Source organism: Stigmatopora argus, chromosome 2 (genome assembly GCF_051989625.1).
Source record: "Stigmatopora argus isolate UIUO_Sarg chromosome 2, RoL_Sarg_1.0, whole genome shotgun sequence".
Classification (NCBI taxonomy): domain Eukaryota; kingdom Metazoa; phylum Chordata; class Actinopteri; order Syngnathiformes; family Syngnathidae; genus Stigmatopora; species Stigmatopora argus.
In genome coordinates, this window is record NC_135388.1 from 21,513,780 (window position 1) to 21,534,095 (window position 20,316).

At 39.6% G+C, this 20,316-nt stretch overlaps 1 protein-coding gene across 1 annotated transcript; it reads left to right on the forward strand.

The window, feature by feature from the left end:
- Positions 1–22: 22 nt before the first annotated feature.
- On the forward strand, positions 23–20,301 carry pex16 (peroxisomal biogenesis factor 16). The gene is made up of 11 exons (XM_077619821.1): positions 23–291; positions 404–439; positions 8,096–8,172; positions 11,521–11,654; positions 11,780–11,880; positions 12,026–12,112; positions 14,034–14,186; positions 16,728–16,800; positions 18,719–18,838; positions 18,950–19,014; positions 20,122–20,301. Exons 1-11 carry the CDS (start codon positions 159–161, stop codon positions 20,178–20,180), a joined length of 1,038 nt encoding a protein of 345 aa, XP_077475947.1. The 5' UTR covers positions 23–158; the 3' UTR covers positions 20,181–20,301.
- The last annotated feature ends 15 nt before the right edge of the window (positions 20,302–20,316 follow it).

The window sequence follows — 20,316 nt, forward strand, 5'->3', positions numbered from 1 at the left end:
AAAAACACACAAGTCGGAACTATAATTGGGGTGTACCATAATTCCCGGAACCCCGGGTCTATTAGGTGAATTGTGGTTTGTTTACTCGCGGCTTAGTAACTCAAAACGTTTACCGATACCCGCATTTTCCAACAATATTTCAATGTAGATTGTCTAAAATGTCTCGTTTCAAAGAGCACATTGAAAAAGTGACGAGGCTTTATGAGCGGTACACGGAGTATGTAAGAACAAACCCAACTGCGTCAGCTAAGGTGGAGACCGCTGTCCGAACCATCTCATATCTGATAGCAGGTTAGTGAGTTAAAAAGGAAAACAATGCTGAATTAAAAATAAATAAATACAAAAATCATGATAATTTCAATTATCTCGAGGAAACCATCATCACAGATTCTCTTTTTGGCAGGAAGATATTCGGACTCCCATGAAATCTCTGAACTAGGTAAGAAACGATAATACCTATCCCTCGATTATTGCGTCTTCACTTATCGCGAATTCACTACTTCGCGATTTTCCCCCACTATTTTTTTTTTTTAAAGTTCATAAAAATGTGAAATCCACGCTGAAACTCGCAAACGGAAGCAACTCCCCCTGTCTTCTGCTTGCTAGTAGGAGTCAGCACTGAAAAAAAATAGTTTTTTAAGTTCATAAAAATGTGAAAATCCACGCTAAAACTCGGAACCGGAAGCGACTTCCCTGTCTTCCGTTTGCTACTAGGACGCAGCACTGAAGGGGAAAACAAAGGTACAGTGGTACCTCGACATACGAGCACCCCGACATAGGAGCATTTCGAGATACGAGTAAAATTTCGAGCAAATAATTATCTTTAGATACGCGAAAAAATTCGAGATACGAGAAAGCCAGGTGGCCAAGACATGAGAGGCTGTTTATCATTGTAGCGCACTGTCTTTTTGCCGCATCTCTTTCATGTATAACAGATGTCTACGAGCACTGGATGGAGCGTTGCATTTTTTTCAGTGTTTTTTTTCCCGCCACTCAGCGCGAATGACGTAGTGATCGCTAGTACGAGTATATATTACTTCTCTTTGGCAAGTGGTCGTGTGTTATCCTATTGTGAGGACATTTGTGTGCATCATTTTCGGAATATTTTGAAGAAAATACAAAAGCAAGCAGCACATCGATAGAGAAAGTCAGGGTGGAGGCGGGGCAAATACAGCCAACCCGGCCGGTATCAAACTTATATACAAAATTAGAATTAAGTTTAGTGTAAGGTTAGATTAAATTTATTTTTGAGTGTCTGCATCATAATCCAAGTTCATTTAAATTTGTTTGTTATTAAACGAGCGTGTTGCCTTGCAAAAAGTGACCACCCCTCTCCGCCCCCTCTCTGTCCTCTCTCTCTTTCCCCCCTTTGAAATCTGTCTAATTTTAGTACTATTAAACACATTTTAGTAATATTAAACCACTAGTTATGTGTCTTTTTCCTCATGGCTGTAGCTTTACTTTCCAATTACAGTGGTACCTCAAGATACGAGCTTAATTCGTTCCGGGACTGAGCTCGTATGTCGATTTTTCTCGTAACTCAAACGAACGTTTCCCATTGAAATGAACTAAAAACTAATTAATTTGTTCCAACCCTCTGAAAAACACCAAAAACAGGATATTGGATTGGAAAAAATGTTTTATTTGTTCTAATTCGCCATCTATTTACAAAGTATCAAATAACTAGTGGTTTAATAGTATACTAAAATGTGTTTAATAGAACTAAAATTATACGGATTTCGCGGAGGGTAGAGAGAGAGGACAGAGGGGCGAGGGGGGGAGACTATTTGCACGGCAACGCTCGTAAAATAACAAACAAATTTAAATGAACTTGGATTACGATGCAGACACACTCAAAATAAGTTTAATCTAACCTTACACTAAACTTAATTCGAATTTTGTTTTAAATTTTGATACCTTTCTTCTCCCGGCCGGGTTAGCTCTGTTTGCCCTGCCTCCACCCTGAGTTTCAGATGCAACCTATCCATGGTAGTTTGCTTTTGTATTTCCTTCAAAATATTCTGACAATTATGCACACAAATGTCCTCACAATAGGACAACGCACGACCACTTGCCAACGAGTAGTATATATAACTCTCGTATTAGCGATCGCCTCGCCATTCGCAATGACTAACGGGAAAAAAACACTGAAAAAAGGCAACGCAGTGTTTGCAGAGACATTACAAGAGGGAGTTGCGACCAGAGAGACATTACACAAGGGAGTTGCGGGGTGAGATACAGTGCCCATGATGTTCTTATGAGCAGCCTATCGCGTCCACTGTCTGCTTGTATATTAAAATTTGTCTCGTATCTCAAGATAAATTTGCCCGAAATTTTACTCGTATCTCAAAATTTTCATATGTCGGACCACTCGTATGTCGAGGTACCACTGTAATACATCTATTGAATCAATATGAATTGTAATGTTGAGTTTAATCAAGTTGTCCTTTTCATCAATATGCTAATGTAATAAAAAGCAGTTTTTCATCTTCATCTTCCTCCGTTCATCTGAGGTCGAGTCACGGGGGCAATAGCTTCAGCAGGGAAGCCCAGATTCCACATGAAACAAAATGACATTGTGACAAAGTAGCTTGCCATATTTTAAAATAAATGTGTAACATATTTAAAAAGAGCAGCCGAAACATATCTATTAAGCTTCAAAGTGCATCAGTATCCTCATCGAGCGAGAATGAAGATGAAAACCAAGCATTGAGAATGATGCAATGTTGCAAAATATATGTATATTAGACATAAAAAGAAAAGCCTTTCTTTTTTTAACGTTTTGTAATGTTCCAGAATAATGTTTTGTGTATGATTGGTGTCATATTTTAAAATAAATGTGTGACCTATTTAAAAAAGGATCCGATAGACATCTATTAAGCTTCAAAGTGCATCAGTATCGTCATTGAGCGAGAATGAAAGTGAAAAAGCATTGAGAATGATGCAATGTTGCAAAATATATGTATATTAGACATAAAAAGAAAAGGCCTTTCTTATTTTTTTACGTTTTGTAATGTGCCAGAATAATGTTTTGTGTGTGCGTGTGTGTGTATATACAGTGGGGCAAATAATTATCTAGTCAACCATCAATTGTGCAAGTTATCCTACTTGAAAAGATTAGAGAGGCCTGTAATTGTCAACATGGGTAAACCTCAACCATGAGAGACAGGATGTGGAACAAAAACCCAGAAAATCATATTGTTTGATTTTCAAAAATTTATTTGCAAATCATGGTGGAAAATAAGTATTAATAAATATTAATAATATAATAATAATGTCTGATTATTATTATATTATTAATTACTAAATTGAGTGACCATCCACCAGGAATATGCAATACCATAATTTTGTCAAAGGCTGTCGTAAAAATATAAATGCATTACATTATAGTAACTTCCACAGCTAAAATACATACATTGTAACAAACTCGTTCTTAAAATAAATCTCAAACACAAGGTAAACCTGAACATCACATTAATGTAATATTAAAGGCTGAATCTTGAATTGACTCTTTTATTAGATACTGTTGTACTTCAAACCTAATTTTTAGGCATAGATTGCACTTAATTACAAACTATTTTTTTCTCGATTTACACATTTTTGAAACCTCTGAACACTTCCAGACAATAGGTGTGGATTTTTCATTCATCAACTTTTTCTTTTTAAAATTACCTGTATGTACTAATGTAAATATGCTCCACTGACTATCCTCACTTTTATCTCTTGGCAAAGGAGGTCCACAATAAACTGAAAGAATACGCTGTTCAAAGGTTCAATGGCAATAAACACGGTTTACAATATTGGGACAAATTGGTTAATGATCATCGAATTTTATATCTAAAAAAACAGAATTTATTCTCTAATTTAAGTGTTATATGTGTGAACACTTGGTCAAAAGTTTTGAGACACTTTCTCATCCAACGGAATGTTGAACTGTCTCCACATTTTTTTAACTCTGGTGTACAGACACAAAATGCAGTGTACCTTGTTGTATGTAGTATATGTGCAAAAATGGCTAAATTATCCCTCCTGTAAATAGACATTGATAAAAAAATTGTAAATGGAACAAGTTTCTGGTCTTAAGCCAGTATGACTAGACATGAAAGTGAAACCCAGTCAGAAGGAAACAGAAACAAATTCATAAAATGATGCAATGGATGTGAGTTGTTAGGTCATTTCTTTAATGTTAAATGTCAATACATTTACTAACTAGTTGAGACAATGACCATTTAAAACCTAGTAAAGAGTTTTGTGTAATTGTGCTATAGCAAATTAGGCATTTGAATTGAATTTAATTGAATGCTTTTATAGTCATTATACAAGTATAATGAGATTGAAGGCTTTCACCACGTAGGTCACAAATAACAACAACAAACACACAAATAAAATACAAATACATTAAATAATAAATAAATAAATAAGTAGTCCAAGTGAGATCAGCAGAAAGGAGCAGCCTTGGTTCGTCTGAAGTCCAGGATGAGTTCCATGGTTTTGGAGACGTTCAGCGCCAAGTTGTTGAGAGCACCACTCGTTAAGTCTATGGACTCAAAAACAAACAAAGAAACATATCAATTTATAGTAATGATGAATAAATAATCAATACATAGTAAGAGATGTGCTCAACATAATACAGTTATTCCTCAATTTACGAATGCCTCTACAGTTGTGGTCAAAAGTTCACACACACTTGTGAAGAACATAATGTCCTGGCTCTCTTGAGTTTCCAGTTATTTCTACAACTCTGATTTTTCTCTGATAGAGTGATTGGAACAGATACTTCTTTGTCACAAAAACATTCATGAAGTTTGGTTCTTTTATGACTTTATTATGGGTTGACAGAAAAAGTGATCAAATCTGTTGGGTCAAAAATATACATACAGCAACACGAATTAGCAATTTTGGTGACTTAGAAAGTTATGTCAGTGAAATGAGCTTCATAGCATGGCCTCTTAATTTCTTGTGAGTGATTATGAGTGACTACAGCTGGTGACTTCTCTGAGGCCATTTAAATAGGGCTCATTGGATGCAAACGCCCACAAACGCTACAATGGGAAAGTCAAAGGAGCTCAGCATGGATCTGAAAAAGCAATTCTTTGACTTGAACAAGTCAGGAAAGTCACTTGAAGCATTTCTAAGCAGCTGCAGGTCCCAAGAGCAACAGTCCAAACAATTGTTTGTAAGTATAAAGTGCATGGCACAGTTTTGTCACTGCCACGATCAGGAAGAAAACGCAAGCTATCACCTGCTGCGGAGAGAAAATTGATCGGAAGGGTCTATATTTAACCGAGAATCACCAAAAAGCAGATCTGCCAAGAATTAGAAGCTGCTGGAATACAGGTGTCAGTGTCCACAGTCAAGCGTGTTTTGCATCTCCATGGACTGAGAGGCTGACGCGCAAGAAGGAAGCCCTTGCTCTAAAAGCGGCACCTTAAGGCTCGACTGAAGTTTGCTGCTGATCACATGGACAAAGATAAGACCTTCTGGAGGAAAGTTCTGTGGTCAGACAAAACAAAAATCGAGCTGTTTGGCCACAATGCCCTGCAATATGTTTGGAGGAGAAAAGGTGAGGCCTTTAACCCCAAGTACACCATGCCTACCGTCAAGCATGGTGGTGGTATTATGTTGTGGGGCTGTTTTGCTACCAATGGAACTGGTTCTTTACAGAGAGTAATGAAGAAGGTGGATTACCTTCAAATTCTTCAAGATAACCTAAAGTCATCAGCCCGAAGATTGGGTCTTGGGCGCAGTTGGGTGTTCCAACAGGACAATGACCCCAAACACACATCAAAAGTGGTAATGCAATGGCTAAATCAGGTTAGAATTAAGGTTTTCGAATGGCCTTCCCAAAGTCCTGACTTAAACCCCATTGAGAACATGTGGACAATGCTTAAGAAACAAGTCCATGTCAGAAAGCCATCAAATTTAACTGAACTGCACCAATTCTTTCAAGAGGAGTGGTCAAAGATTCAACCAGAAGCTTGCCAGAAGTTGTGGATGGCTACCAAAAGCGCCTAATTGAAGTGAAAATGGCCAAGGGACATGTTACCCAGTGGCGGGCGGTGCATTTTCTGGTAGCGCCTTCAACGTATCAATCCAACCCTCAAAAACTATTTTATGGCTATAAAACCTCAACTGCAGCTACAGCTGCGACACATAAAAATAATCAATAAATTAATGCACAAAAATGGGGTAAAATCCACTTCCTAGCAGCATTTCATGATTAAATACAAATACTGGAGCTTTTCAGACATTAAAACCAGGCCAGGGGGTGATTTTCCCTGGAAAAGACAGCAATGAACGTCAATGGCATACGGGCAAACATTGCCCGAAAATTGGGTAAAATCCAGCCAAAAACAGCATTTATTGATTAAATACAAATACTGGAGCTTTTTAGACATCAGAACCGGGCCCGGAGTATCATTTCCCCGGTAAAAAGACAGCGATGAACGTCGATACGTCCATACGTGAAATGACAAAAAATGCACTAAAATGAGGTAAAATCCACTTCCTAGCATCATTTATTGATTGAATACAAATACTGGAGCTTTTGAGACATTACAAAAGCGCCTAATTGAAGTGAAAATGGCCAAGGGACATGTTACCAAATATTAGCGCTGCTGTGTGTATATTTTTGACCCAGCAGATTTGATCACTTTTTTCTGTTCACCCATAAAGTCATAAAAGAACCAAACTTCATGAATGTTTTTGTGACAAAGAAGTATCTGTTACAATCACTCTATCAGAGAAAAATCAGAGTTGTAGAAATAACTGGAAACTCAAGAGAGCCATGAGATTATGTTCTTCACAAGTGTATGTAAACTTTTGACCACAACTGTAGGTACAAAATTTTCAGGTTAAGCTTTTAAAAGCTTTTAAAAGCAAAAGCTTTTTATATGCAAATGAGTGCCTCGAGATACGAAAAAGATCCAAGTTTTAAAATCCCCCAAAAAGTAAATGCATTTCCTTATCCATAATTTTATTCCTGTTCCGGCCGGGGCTGGACGGGGCAGACGTCGCCGGCATGTGCCACTGAATGGCCGGCCGACGCGGCTGCATGCGCCACCGGATTGCCGGCCGAGAAATTAAACTTCCACTTCACTCCTCTGTGGCAACTAACCGTCAATTAGCCGTGCACGGAGCTCTATTTTCTGCTTCCGAGTGGCTCCATGCAGTGTGTTGACGTCCTATCGTCATACCAGCTTCATGGCTGTATCTACGGCATAAATCCATCATAATGCTGGTTCATTTCATCCAGCCGCTACAGCTTGGACCTCTTCATCTCTGAGAATGTATTTGTATTTATTTGCACCATGAGGCGGCTTTTTCACGCAAATCCTCCTCTTGTTTAGTTTTTTTTCTCTAAAAATGAGACCCGGAAGTCTTAGGTCTTTTCAGGATAGCACTTGGTTTAGCAACACGCAACAACACGCATGTCTCCATTTTAACTGCATGGCTGAGCCCATTAACATTAAAACCGTTCCTACCAGCTGAATTATGTACAATAGAACGCCACAGTCTGGATTCATTTATGCCGCAATTGCGTGCTACTCATTTAGCATATCAAGGAATGTCAATATTTAGGAGGCATTTTCAACGGTGATTTGAAAAAAAATACGCAAAAGTCACTCTCACCAAAAGAGAAAATGATAAGAGGCAATCCAAGCACTGTATAGATTATATTTGGAGCGGCCATTCTGCCTCTATTGTAGATACGTTCTTCGGCGCTGAGAGACGAAGCGCTGTCCTGACCTCCGTCATTTTTTATCCGTTTTCTGGTTGCGAGTTTCAGCGTAGATTTTTATTAACCTTTTTTTTAATATGCCTCAGAAAAAAATCCGTAAATAAGTGAATGCGCGAAAGTTGAAGCCGCGATATTCGAGGGAAGACTAATATGAAATCTTCAAAAGTCCCCCTTCCACAAAAAGCCTATATTTTTGTGTAGCTCAACCCTGAATTGTTGATCTTTTTGGCTTGCTGTGCTCAAGTAAAATGGGCTATTCCAGCCACATTCGCTATTTTGGTGGACTATCTTTCTTATAAAATCATCTACTTGTGATATCAATGAGATTTACTGACAGTGTGTGTTTTTTTTCAGTCTACTCTGCATCGAATCTGCTTGTGCTCTTCAATGACAGCATCCTGCGCAAAGGCTTGAATTGTGCGCTGACTGTGGTGAGGACTGGTGAAAGGATGATATATGATCAATTAAAACATGATTAAGGATGTATTGCTTAAGTTTAGGCAGCCCAGTGTACGAGTGATTAATGCATTGGCTTCACAGTTATGAGACTGGGGGTTCGATCCCAGGTGTGGACTTTCCTGTGTGGCATTTACATGTTCTCCCAGGGCGTGCGTGTTTTTTTTCCCAGCTACTCCGCAGAGTAGGCTGGTTAAACACTCTAAATTGCCCCTAGGTATGAATATGAGGGTCAATGTTTATCGGTCTCCTTGTGCCCTGCAATTGTCTGGCCACCAATTCAGGGTGTCCCCCGGCCTGGTGCCTGAAGTAATCTGGGATAGGCTCCAACACCCCCCGTGACCCTTCTGAGGATAAGCGGTACAGAAAATGAATGAATGGTTCAGTTTAATCGGTTTGGATATTTGCAGATGAAGAAAATAATTTTGTTGGTTGCTCAGTCACACGAGACACATTGTGCCTTCCCTGGAGGGGTAGACTTTGGGGGGGTTCATTCAACACCACCACATATCACAAAGGGGATAAAGGCAATGTTTGTAAAAACAACCTTTATTTATTAAATTCTGTTCACAATAGAACGTCTGAATAAAATACCTTATTTGCTTTTGTAATACATACAAAGTCAAAGAGACTTTATAAGCACTCTGTACAATTTAACATCTGCATGTGTTGCACCCTGCATTTTTGCTTGAAACACAGGGAGAAATAATCACAATAGTGATTCGTTGTTGCTTTCTCAATGCAGCATTACTGGTATGAAGAAAAATCTCCCTTGTTGGTCAAGCGACTTGCATAAGGCATCAACAATCGAACACTGACATACACCTTAACACGTCACACTTGCCATGTGGATCGAGGCATCAATAATCGAATACCGATAAATACTTTAGCATGTCACACATGTTCAAATACAGTAATACCATACGAGTGCCCCGACATACGAGGAATTTAAGATACTAATAAAATTCCGAGGAAATATTTACCATGAGATACGAGACAAATTTTGAGATAGGAGGATTCGAGACAGCTGCATCTCCCTCGTGCAAAGATCTCTATGACCACTGGGTGGAGCGTTGCATTTTCTCTGTGTTTTTTTTGCATTAGTGAGTGCAGAATTAAGGGAAACAATGGATCCTAATCAAGCCAGTGCAATGAAGGGTAGTGCGAAGAAAAAGGCGTATGATGACAATCGATATTAAGCACGAATCGAATCGAAAAACATGAGTAGTGCACGTGTGACTGAGCTGGCTCGCCAATGCGTATGGAGAAGCAGGAAGTTCGCTCGAAAACAGCGGGGGAATACATTAACCTCTTTGCCTTGGTTATTGCACAAGGTTTAAATTTAGTGTAACGTAAGATTAAAATTTTTTTAATTGTGTGTATAGGAATCTACCGTATTTTCACGACTATAAGGCGCACTTAAAAGTCTTAAATTTTCTCCAAAATAGACCGGGCGCTTTATAATCCAGTGCGCTTTATATATGGACCAATACTAAAAATGTTATCACGATAAAATAAAATAAATCAGTCGATAGGGTACGCCATCCTCCAAGTACTGCGCAGTGACTGCTGGGATATATAGTTCTTTTGTCAATACACCCAGTATGACGGCGAGCACACTAATTTGGTGCTCGCCGTCATTCCGGCTGGATTTACAAAAGAACTCCTGCCGCTAGATGTTGGCGTCAACAGAGCATTCAAAGCTAGACTGCGAACTATAAATATATATTATATATGTATAAATATTGAACCGCAACAGCTCTGGCAACTACGGCAAGCAGCCCCAGACTCTATTTCCGGTGCGCAGTGACTGCTGGGATATATAGTTATTTTGTCAATACACCCAGTATGACAGTGAGCACACTAATTTGGTGCTCGCCGTCATTCCGGCTGGATTTACAAAAGAACTCCTGCCGTTAGATGTTGGCGTCAACAGAGCATTCAAAGCTAGACTGCGAACTATAAATATATATTATATATGTATAAATATTGAACCGCAACAGCTCTGGCAACTACGGCAAGCAGCCCCAGACTCTATTTCCGGTGCGCTGTGACTGCTGGGATATATAGTTATTTTGTCAATACACCCAGTATGACAGTGAGCACACTAATTTGGTGCTCGCTGTCATTCCGGCTGGATTTACAAAAGAACTCCTGCCGCTAGATGTTGGCGTCAACAGAGCATTCAAAGCTAGACTGCGAACTATAAATATATATTATATATGTATAAATATTGAACCGCAACAGCTCTGGCAACTACGGCAAGCAGCCCCAGACTCTATTTCCGGTGCGCTGTGACTGCTGGGATATATAGTTATTTTGTCAATACACCCAGTATGACAGTGAGCACACTAATTTGGTGCTCGCCGTCATTCCGGCTGGATTTACAAAAGAACTCCTGCCGCTAGATGTTGGCGTCAACAGAGCATTCAAAGCTAGACTGCGAACTATAAATATATATATATATATATTTTATATATGGATAAATATTGAACCGCTACAGCTCTGGCAACTACGGCAAGCAGCCCCAGACTCTATTTCCGATGCGCCAGTGAATGCTGAGATATATAAAACGGCTTTGCATTTCGGTTGATCGAGCACATTAATTCTATGTTCGTCGTCATTCCCAGTGGAAGTTTCAACTAGTCCGAGCTTTCAGGAAGGCAGAAATTACTGACTCGATTAATGACAACTTTGGTGAGATGCCCACCTGTTCAACATGAGTTATTATGCTATTGCTGTGCCACGAAAATACAAATACTTTAACCTCGGAGAAAATAAAAAAAATTTTGTTTATTCATGTTGGGAGTGAATGGAGTTGTCAGAAAGCTGATTTGTAATCTATTAATTAAGTTTGGCTGAACTATCTGACTGTTTTGTTGACATTCCCTTTAGCGCAGCACCATCTTGTGGGGGCGCCTTTAAATGCGATGCGTCTTGTGTGTGTGTCAAATACAGAAATAGCACTCCTTACTGATACTGCGCCTTTAAATGCGATACGCCATATAGTCGTGAAAATACGGTAAGTTAATTTATAAGTTAAAGTTTATGTTACGAGCTCATCTGTCAAGTCTCTCTCTCCTTCTCCCATCCGTGAACTCCCTGTCTTGTTGAATAATGCCACATTTTATTATTAAACATCATAACCACTCCTTTTTTGTTACACTATTAGTAGATGGTGAATTACAACCAATAAAAATATGTTTTTCCATTGTAATATCCTGTTTTGTGGTGTTTATCGACATACGAGCTCAGTCCCGGAACGCATTAAGCTCATATGTCAAGGTATGACTGTAGTGTTTGTCCTTCATTCTTTTGTCCAGTCCATCTCACAACAGAGAGTCCTCACCTGGCTCTCTGTGTTGGAGTATGTGGAGGTCTTCTTGGAGATGGCCAGCCAAAAGGTGTGTGGCGAAATTGGTTGCTGGTTGGTCATCGCCCTCATTCAAATTTTTAAGTAAGTGCCTTTAAAGGGATTGGAATTTCCAGTCACTTTTAGGTGTAACTTCTAACTCTTTGTGAATCACATCACATTGTCTGCGACTTATTTGACATAGTTTTTCTCTCGCTTTATCACCAAAGGGCAGTTTTGCGCCTTGTGCTCCTTTTGTGGTACAAATCGGGCATCCAGACTTCACCTCCCATCATTCCCCTTGACAGAAGTGCAGGAAAAGGTGACAAAGGTCAGTGATGTATATACCTTGCTTCTTATCTGGTGGTTCTAGTTTGTGCATGGCATTTGGACTACATATGATCATATCTATAATTGACATCCTAAACATACATTTCACAAACCAAAATGAGCTTCTTGTGTTAATTTCCTGTCAGGGACAGATGACAGTAATGTGGTGCAGGAAGAGGACGCTTACTTTGTGGGTCAGAGGTCAGGACGTGTTATCAGATCACTCGGCCATGGTAAGCATCATTGAAACGACAGAGGCTTGGGTAATGTTTGAAACGTTTTCATGAATGGAAGAAAGAGTATTTTTATCATTTCAGGCTACGAAGTGCCACCACTGGCAGTATGTGTCATGATTCTAGTTATCTAGTATTATATTAAAACACATACTACGCCTGTGCGATTTTAAGAATACCAAGTTTAATGTTTCCCATTGAAATGAATGGAAAAAAATTTAATTCGTTCCAGCCTTCTGAAAAAACACCCAAAACAGGATATTGGATTGGAAAAAATGTTTTATTTCTTGTAATTCCCCATATATTAACAAAGTAACACATAACTAGTGGTTTAATAGAAATAAAATCGGTTTAATCTAACTAAAATTGGGCGGATTTCGCCGAGGGTAGAGGGGCACAAAAGGGGCGGGGGGCTTCGGTTTTTTTTTTCCACACAACGCACTTATAAACGGAACAAACACCACCCTCACGTTCGCTATCGATGGGCTGTTTGCTGTTGTACTATTCCCTTCAAAATATTCCGAAAATGATGCACACAAATGTCCTCACAATCGGATAACGCACGACCACTTGCCAACGAGCAGCAGTCTTTTATCAGCGATCGCTCCGCTGCTCATGGGAGCTTCGGGGGCGCTGGCTAGCGGCTCCCTTTTAGCTTGTAGCATCTGTGTTCGCATCCCCTCGAACGGCGCCTATGATAGAGTTGCTACCGGGGATGCTATTGCGGGGAGTTGCGAGCCAGTGCCCCTGATGTTCTTATGAGCAGCCAACGAGCAGCAGTCTTTTATCAGCGATCGCTCCACTGCTCATGGGAGCTTCGGGGGCACTGGCTAGCGGCTCCCTTTTAGCTTGTAGCATCTGTGTTCGCATCCCCTCGAACGGCGCCTATGATAGAGTTGCTAGAGGGGATGCTATTGCGGGGAGTTGCGAGCCAGTGCCCCTGATGTTCTTATGAGCAGCGAACGAGAAGTAATATAATACTCCTCGTATTAGATAAAAATAACAGGAAATGCAGCAGCTGAGCTTACCCATGTATTGATTGTGGGTAAAGTTTTATTCTGAGAAAGAGTGCCATTGCCTGTCGGCGTTGTGTGCACGAGTATACTTCATTACCCAGAAAGCCCTCTTTTCCCCGCGCATGCGCGTTGTGCGTTTCCTGGTCTGAATAACTCATTCGGTGCTCGTAAATATTGTTATACACGAAAGATATGCAAAAAAGACAGTGCCATGGCCACCTGGCTTGGTCGCATCACGAAATTTTGATCGCATGATGGGCGAATTATTCGATCGAAATTTCCGTCGTAAGACGAGAATATTGTATGACGAGCGGCCGTGTGACGAGGTACCACTGTAAAGGCTTTTGATTGATTTATATATAACTCTCGTATTAACAATCGCCTCGCCATTCGCAATGACTAACGGGAAAAAAACACTGAAAAAAGGCAACGCTCTGCTCAGTGCTCGCAGAGACATTACAAGAGGGAGTTGCAACCAGAGATACATTACACGTGGGAGTTGCGCGAGAGAGACAGTACCCATGATGTTCCTATGAGCAGCCTCTCGCGTCTGCTGTCTGCTCGTAGATCAAAATTTGTCTCATATCTCAAGATAAATATTTGCCCGAAATTTTACTCGTATCTTAAATTTCTCGTATGTCGAGGCACTCCTATGTCGAGGTACCACTGTACATGATTTTTTTGGGTGGGCTGAATCACATAGCCCCAACAGAATAAGAGCCAGTTGTACATGAGTAATGATCCTTGTGCCCTGTGATTGGCTGGTCACCGATTCAGGGCCCCCAATTCAGGTTGTGCCCCATGTCAATGAGTATTGCACCAACATTGTCAAATATCTTGCTTAGTTAAATGACAAAATATTGAGAAACAGCATATTGGCTAATTTTCCACTTGTGATGTGACAGAACCCTCCGGACTGCCTCAGCATCAGCGGGCAGCCAGTGAGAAAATGAGTAGTCGGAGCACGAAGGAAGAGAAACTCTACAACAAACCAACCGCCTTGAGGCTACATGAGACCATCGCTGAGACTGTGTACATCAGTCGACCTCTCGTACATTGTATCCTTCCACATTGCCTGACCTCTGTGATAGACAAATAAACAGTCGTACCTCTACTTACGAAATTAATTAGTTCCAGAACTTTTTTTGTAAGTTGAAAATTTTGTAAATTCTCTAATTCGTTCCACAGCTGTCCTTTAAAATTGGTCAAAGTGTCCCAATTTTGTATGAAACATGTGAGAACGGTGGAGCAAGTAGTTAGCGCGTCAGCCTCACAGCTCTGGGGTCCTGGGTTCAAATCCAGGTCACGTCCACCTGTGTGGAGTTTGCATGTTCTCCTGCGTGGGTTTCCTCCGAGTACTCCGGTTTTCTCCCATATTCCAAAAACATGCATGTAGGCTGATTGGACACTCTAAATTGCCCCTAGGTATGGGTGTGAGTGTAAATGCTTGTCCGTCTCCTTGTGCCCTGCGATCGGCTGGCCACCGATTCAGGGTGTACCCCACCTCTCAGTCAGCTGGGATAGGCTCCAGTACCCCAGCCACCCTAATGAGGATAAAGCGTTTCAGAAAATGAGATGAGATGTGAGAACACACAAAAAGAAAGAAAATGAGAAGAAAATGATTTATTGTCCTAAAATGAATAGCAAGCCTGCAAAGTGGATCCCATTTAAAACGCCGGTGAACAAGAGGAATCTAACAGTAGGCAACAGAGATATCACATGGACACATGAAGACACATCTAATAAACACAAAATTAAGAATTCAAACAACAACATTAATCAACACAAACATGAACGTTTTATGATTTCTTTGGCATTTAATTTTTCACTCATTTTATTTCTCGCTGCTGGTTCTTAACTCTTTAGACTTAAGTTGCCCTGCAGTGCAGGTTGACGGACGTTTAAAAAAATAATAATAATAATATCCAAAGACGATTGCCTTTTACGACTTTTAATAATGTTTCTTTAACCTTCTATAACCTGGCGTGTGGACATCACATTTTTGGTTGTCAAAGACTACAATGTTAAATGATATGACAGTAATATACAAATCGCTGGTCCAATCCACGAAAACAAAGTTACGAAATCCCACAAAACACCGCTGACTTCCTATTGGAGCCTCATAACAACCCGCCATGTCTCATCATAGAGTTCTTTATTTAAAATTATTGTTGCAAAATTGAAGCAGAAGGAAGCATTAAAAGGGCTGAACGATTCCTTAGCATGGGCTCTTTACTGAATGACGAGATGGAGAGACTCTTAGTCCTTTGGAGTTCTATTTAAATGAGAAGTTGTTTTGAATTTGTTTTGATGTGTGTTTATGTGTTCTAACATTAGCTTCCTCCTTACACTGTACAGTACTCCTGCATGAATAGAAAATGTTTTTGCATTCTTATTTATTTTAATACATTGATAAATCATTATCTTTCATTTTTGTATGTTTCTCACATCTTTCATCCAAAAATGGGACACTTTCATCATTTTAAAGGGTTTTTGAGGACCATGGAACAAATTACATAATTTACATATGTAAAACTACTGCTTTACTTATAAAAAAAATTACAGTTACAGAACTGGAAACTTGAGGAACCAATTACTTTCAGAAGTAGAATTACCACCATATGTTAAGTGCTCCAAAAAGGCAATTTAGTTTGTTATGAATGAATATTTTATCTTTAGATTCTCTGGGCCGAAATAGTAATGTCACAGTCAGTTAGCGCTTATGTTACCTGACTGCCAACTGCAGTCAGCATCGCTTTGGTGGTGGAGTTGCTTGTTTTTTAACCAAAAGACAATTGTTGCGCAATTAAAAAAAATCTCTTTTGAAAAATGGTTGTTTAAAAAATAAAACATTGCATTTACACACTTAGAGAAGGTGAAGAAATTCAATCACTCGTCTATTAGGATCCGACAGCCGTTTCCACCGTAAAAAAAATTCAACTCTCTACGTTGCAAGGTTTGGACAAACGTAGCGAAAGAATCTTAACATATACACACACACATAAATCACGCTTTATAAGGTTTATGGATCAGCCTTTTCAGATTTCCCTTCACAGAAATAGTAGAGGCCTCTTTTCGGACTCTTTTTGTATCGTCATACCTTAACTATAGCAGTAGATGAGTTCCAAGATCCAAGGCTATGTTCTTCTTTCGGCATACTGCTAAAGTAGCTTCCACACAGATGACAGTAACAATCCTTTGCTGTCTTATTAAAAGTGATGAAAGATGTTAGCCTTATCCTTCTCTATAGAGCAAATGGTACACTCGCGCGGAGAGAAAAAAGGGGTAAAATGCATCTTAGAGTTATATGCTGAAAACATCTTTAAAATGCCTCGTGAGCTGGTGGAGGCCAGGGCAGGCAGCAAGCTACATTTCAAGTTTGTTTTATTGTTTCTACAATATGAACATTTTATAATGACATGTCCTTTGTTTAGTTTTTTTCAAAATAACATTTCCTCCAAAATGCAACTTATATAGTTTTTTCCCTTTCATTTAGCCTTTTTTAAGCTACTGCGATTTATAGTCCGAAAAATACAGTAAATAATTACATTTTTCTTTTAAGGCTATTATGCTCCTTAAAGCCTCCTTTATGGCTGCAGTGCTCACCCTCGGGCTATGTGGAAAACAGTCCTGGAAGCCGTGGCTTGTGTCCGCAGGCCTGGAACTTTCCAGGTTTGTTAATATCTTAAACATTTCTGTTTTTTTACAATAACGATATACAGTGGTACCTCGAGATATGAGCTTAATGCGTGCCGGGACTGAGCTCGTATATCGATATTCTCGTAACTCAAACGAACATTTCCCATTAATTCGTTCCAACCCTCTGAAAAAACACCAAAAACAGGATACTGGATTGGAAAAACATTTGTATTTGTTCTAATTTGTCATCTATTAACAAGGTAACAAATAACTAGTGGTTTAATATTACTAAAATGTGTGTAATAGTACTACAATTATACGGATTTCGCAGGGGGGAGAGAGAGAGAGACGGACAGAAAGAGAGGGGGGGACTTTTTGCATGGCAACGCGCTCGTAACATAACATAAACAAATTTAAATGAACTTGGATTACGATGCAGACCCTCAAAATTAATTTAATCTAACCTTAAACTAAACTTAATTCTATTTTTTTTTTAAATTAACATTAACATTAAATTAACAAATTAATTTGTTCCAACCGTCTGAAAAAAACACCCAAAACAGGATATTGGATTGGAAAAACATTTATTTGTTCTAATTCGCCATCTATTAACAAAGTAACAAATAAATAGTGGTTTAATATTACTAAAATGTGTTTAATAGTACTAAAATTATACAGATTTCGCAGGCGGGAGAGAGAGACGGACAGAAAGAGAGGGGGGGGGGACTTTTTGCACGGCAACGCGCTCGTAACATAACATAAACAAATTTAAATTAACTTGGATTATGATGCAGACACACTCAAAAATTAATTTAATCTAACCTTAAACTAAACTTAATTCTAATTTTGTTTTAAATTTTGATACCTTTCTTCTCCCGGCTTGGCTTTATTTGAACCCTGACTGCACGGCAATGCGCTCGTAACATAACATAAACAAATTTAAATGAACTTAAATTATGATGCAGACACACTCAAAAATAAATTTAATCTAACCTTACACTAAACTTAATTCTAATTTTGTTTAAAATTTTGCTACCTTTCTTCTCCCGTTGGCTCTTTATGTCCCGCCTCCATCCTGACTTTCTTATGCAACTAAAAGGAACCTATCGAGCGTTGTTTGCTTTTGTATTCCCTTCAAAATATTCCCAAAATGGTGCACACAAATGTCCTCACAATAGGATAACGCACGACCACTTGCCAACGAGAAGTAGTATATACGCCATTCGCACTGACTAACGGGAAAAAAACACTGGAAAAAATGCAACGCTCCGCCCAGTGCTCGCAGAGACATTACACGAGGGAGTTGCGGGGAGAGAGACAGTGCCCATGATGTTCTTATGAGCAGCATAACTTGACATACGAGTCTCCCAACATGTATGTGTATGCGTGTATGCATATATGTACATATGTACTGGGAGGAAGGTTGAACAGCGATCAAATATTTTCTTTTACTGACTGTCATCCAGGCGGCCTGGCGGATTAAGTGGTTAGCACGTGGTCAAAACGACGGCCTGGTTTCACATCCAGGTCGGTCTACCTGTGTGGAGTTTGCATGTTCTCCCCGGGCCTGCGTGGGTTTTCTCTGGGTACTCCGGTTTCATCCCACATTCCAAAGACATACAGGGTATCCCCTGCCTCTGGCCCAAATAGCCTCCAGCACGAATTAATGACTGTCATCCCTCCCAGTCAAAATGGATTGGATATCTCTCATCATCAATGTCAGCTCATTCATTAGTTAACCTTTAAAAATGAAAATTAATGAATACATTTTCAAAACCTGTTTGTTATTACCTGATTGCGATCTGAAAATGATGTGATTGATTTAAGATCAGAAGGTCGGATAGTGGACATCCTTAATTTGAGGGATTATTGTGCCAGTATTCTTCATACTTTTGGCATCTATTGAACCATCTGGACGATTGTGACGGCTTTTTTATGCTTGTTTTTTAAGCTTTGCAGTGCTCCGCGAGAGAAAGTTTGATAACAGATGGGAGAGAGAAGAGATGAAAAGAAGGACCTTCCTTTTACTCTACTACCTTATCCGCTCCCCATTTTATGACCGATATTCCGAGTGAGTGTTCATGAATGCCACATTTTAAAGTCTGATTGAAATTGAGGATGACGCAGTAAACAATTTTTCTAAATGAATGCCTTGTTGTCAAATTGTTTTGCGGCTTTGCAGGAAAAAGATTCTCTTTTTGCTGCGACTTCTGACCAATCATGTTCCGGGAATAGGTCTTGTAGCACGTAAGTCCACCGAGCTCAAGTGTTAACTTTTTTCAACGTACAGTCATACCTCTACTTACGAATGCCTCTAGGTGCGAAATTTCCAGGTTACGGGGGGACTGTACTTTTTCATTCTGATTTACATAATGTCAAATGTCATACAAAATCAGATCCAATACAGACGCTCCCCTACTTACGAACGAGTTAGGTTCCGAGCGATTGTTCATAAGTTGAATTTGTTTGTAAGTTGATTCAGTGCTATATTTTGTATTATAATTTATGTTTAAGGCCTATATAAGTATATTGAAGGTTTATATAAGTGCATTTGTATGTTTAAGGCTTGTATAAGTAACATGCATTGGTTTGTACTGAAAAAAACATTTAATAAAATGGAGAGAATATGTACAGTACTGTATAGAGAGAGAGAGAGATTTATGTATTAGAAACTGGCCGAAAGAAGCGATCTAACGACGATTGCACAGTTTTCTTCTTTTTTTCATCATAAATGATGCGGTAGCACTGTATGGCATCATTCAATTGATTTGCAAACTTTGTGCAACGTTCAATATTTGGGTCCTGCTGCTCGATCTTTCTGTTTATAAATGGTACTGACGGTCGAACGATTCAAGTTGTATGCCCGTGCAACGCTCACCACTCTCACGCGCATCAAGCTTTGTTATTATTGCCACTCGTTTCAAATGAAAATGGCTTGCCTCTTCCTTGCACCTCCCTCACTAGAAGCATTTCACTTTTCACCAACCATATTGAATAATGGCTGCACGAGATATTTCATGATAAAAATGAAAAAGGTTCTTTGCGCACTGGAGATACGTCATGCACTTACGCAACTTACGCACTGCAACGAACTGGGCAGAGGAAGGTGGATGCTGGGTGAGCTGAGCTCACAGCGCCAGGCGTCGGTATTAGCGGCGGAAAGAAGCACTACTCGGAAAAAGGCGCGCAATACAAAATCGAACGTACGAACATTTTTCGACATAAACGCAATTTGCAGACATGTTCGTATGTACCGTTGTTCGTAAGTCGTATGTTCGTAAGTAGGGGAGCGTCTGTACCTCATTGCATAGAGGTAGAGCCATTCTTCACCTAATAAACTGGTTCTTTCTTCAGGACCCCTCATGGATTACCTGCCCACCTGGCAGAAGATCTACTTCTACAACTGGGGATAAGTATGCAAAACACGTTTGAGTTAGACAGAGCCCTCAAACCACTGGCTGAACAGTAGATGACATGTCAATGTAACATCCTATGGACATGCCTTTTTCGAATTAAATATTTTCTAACAATTTCTCCAGTCTTGCCTTT

Bases quoted from the DNA above. Each gene is read 5' to 3' on its own strand.
- pex16 (XM_077619821.1), top strand. From the start codon at position 159: ATGTCTCGTTTCAAAGAGCACATTGAAAAAGTGACGAGGCTTTATGAG. The intron at 440-8,095 runs GTAAGAAACGAT...GTTTTTTTTCAG, and splicing joins CCATGAAATCTCTGAACTAG to TCTACTCTGCATCGAATCTG. The intron at 16,801-18,718 runs GTTTGTTAATAT...TTGTTTTTTAAG, and splicing joins GCAGGCCTGGAACTTTCCAG to CTTTGCAGTGCTCCGCGAGA.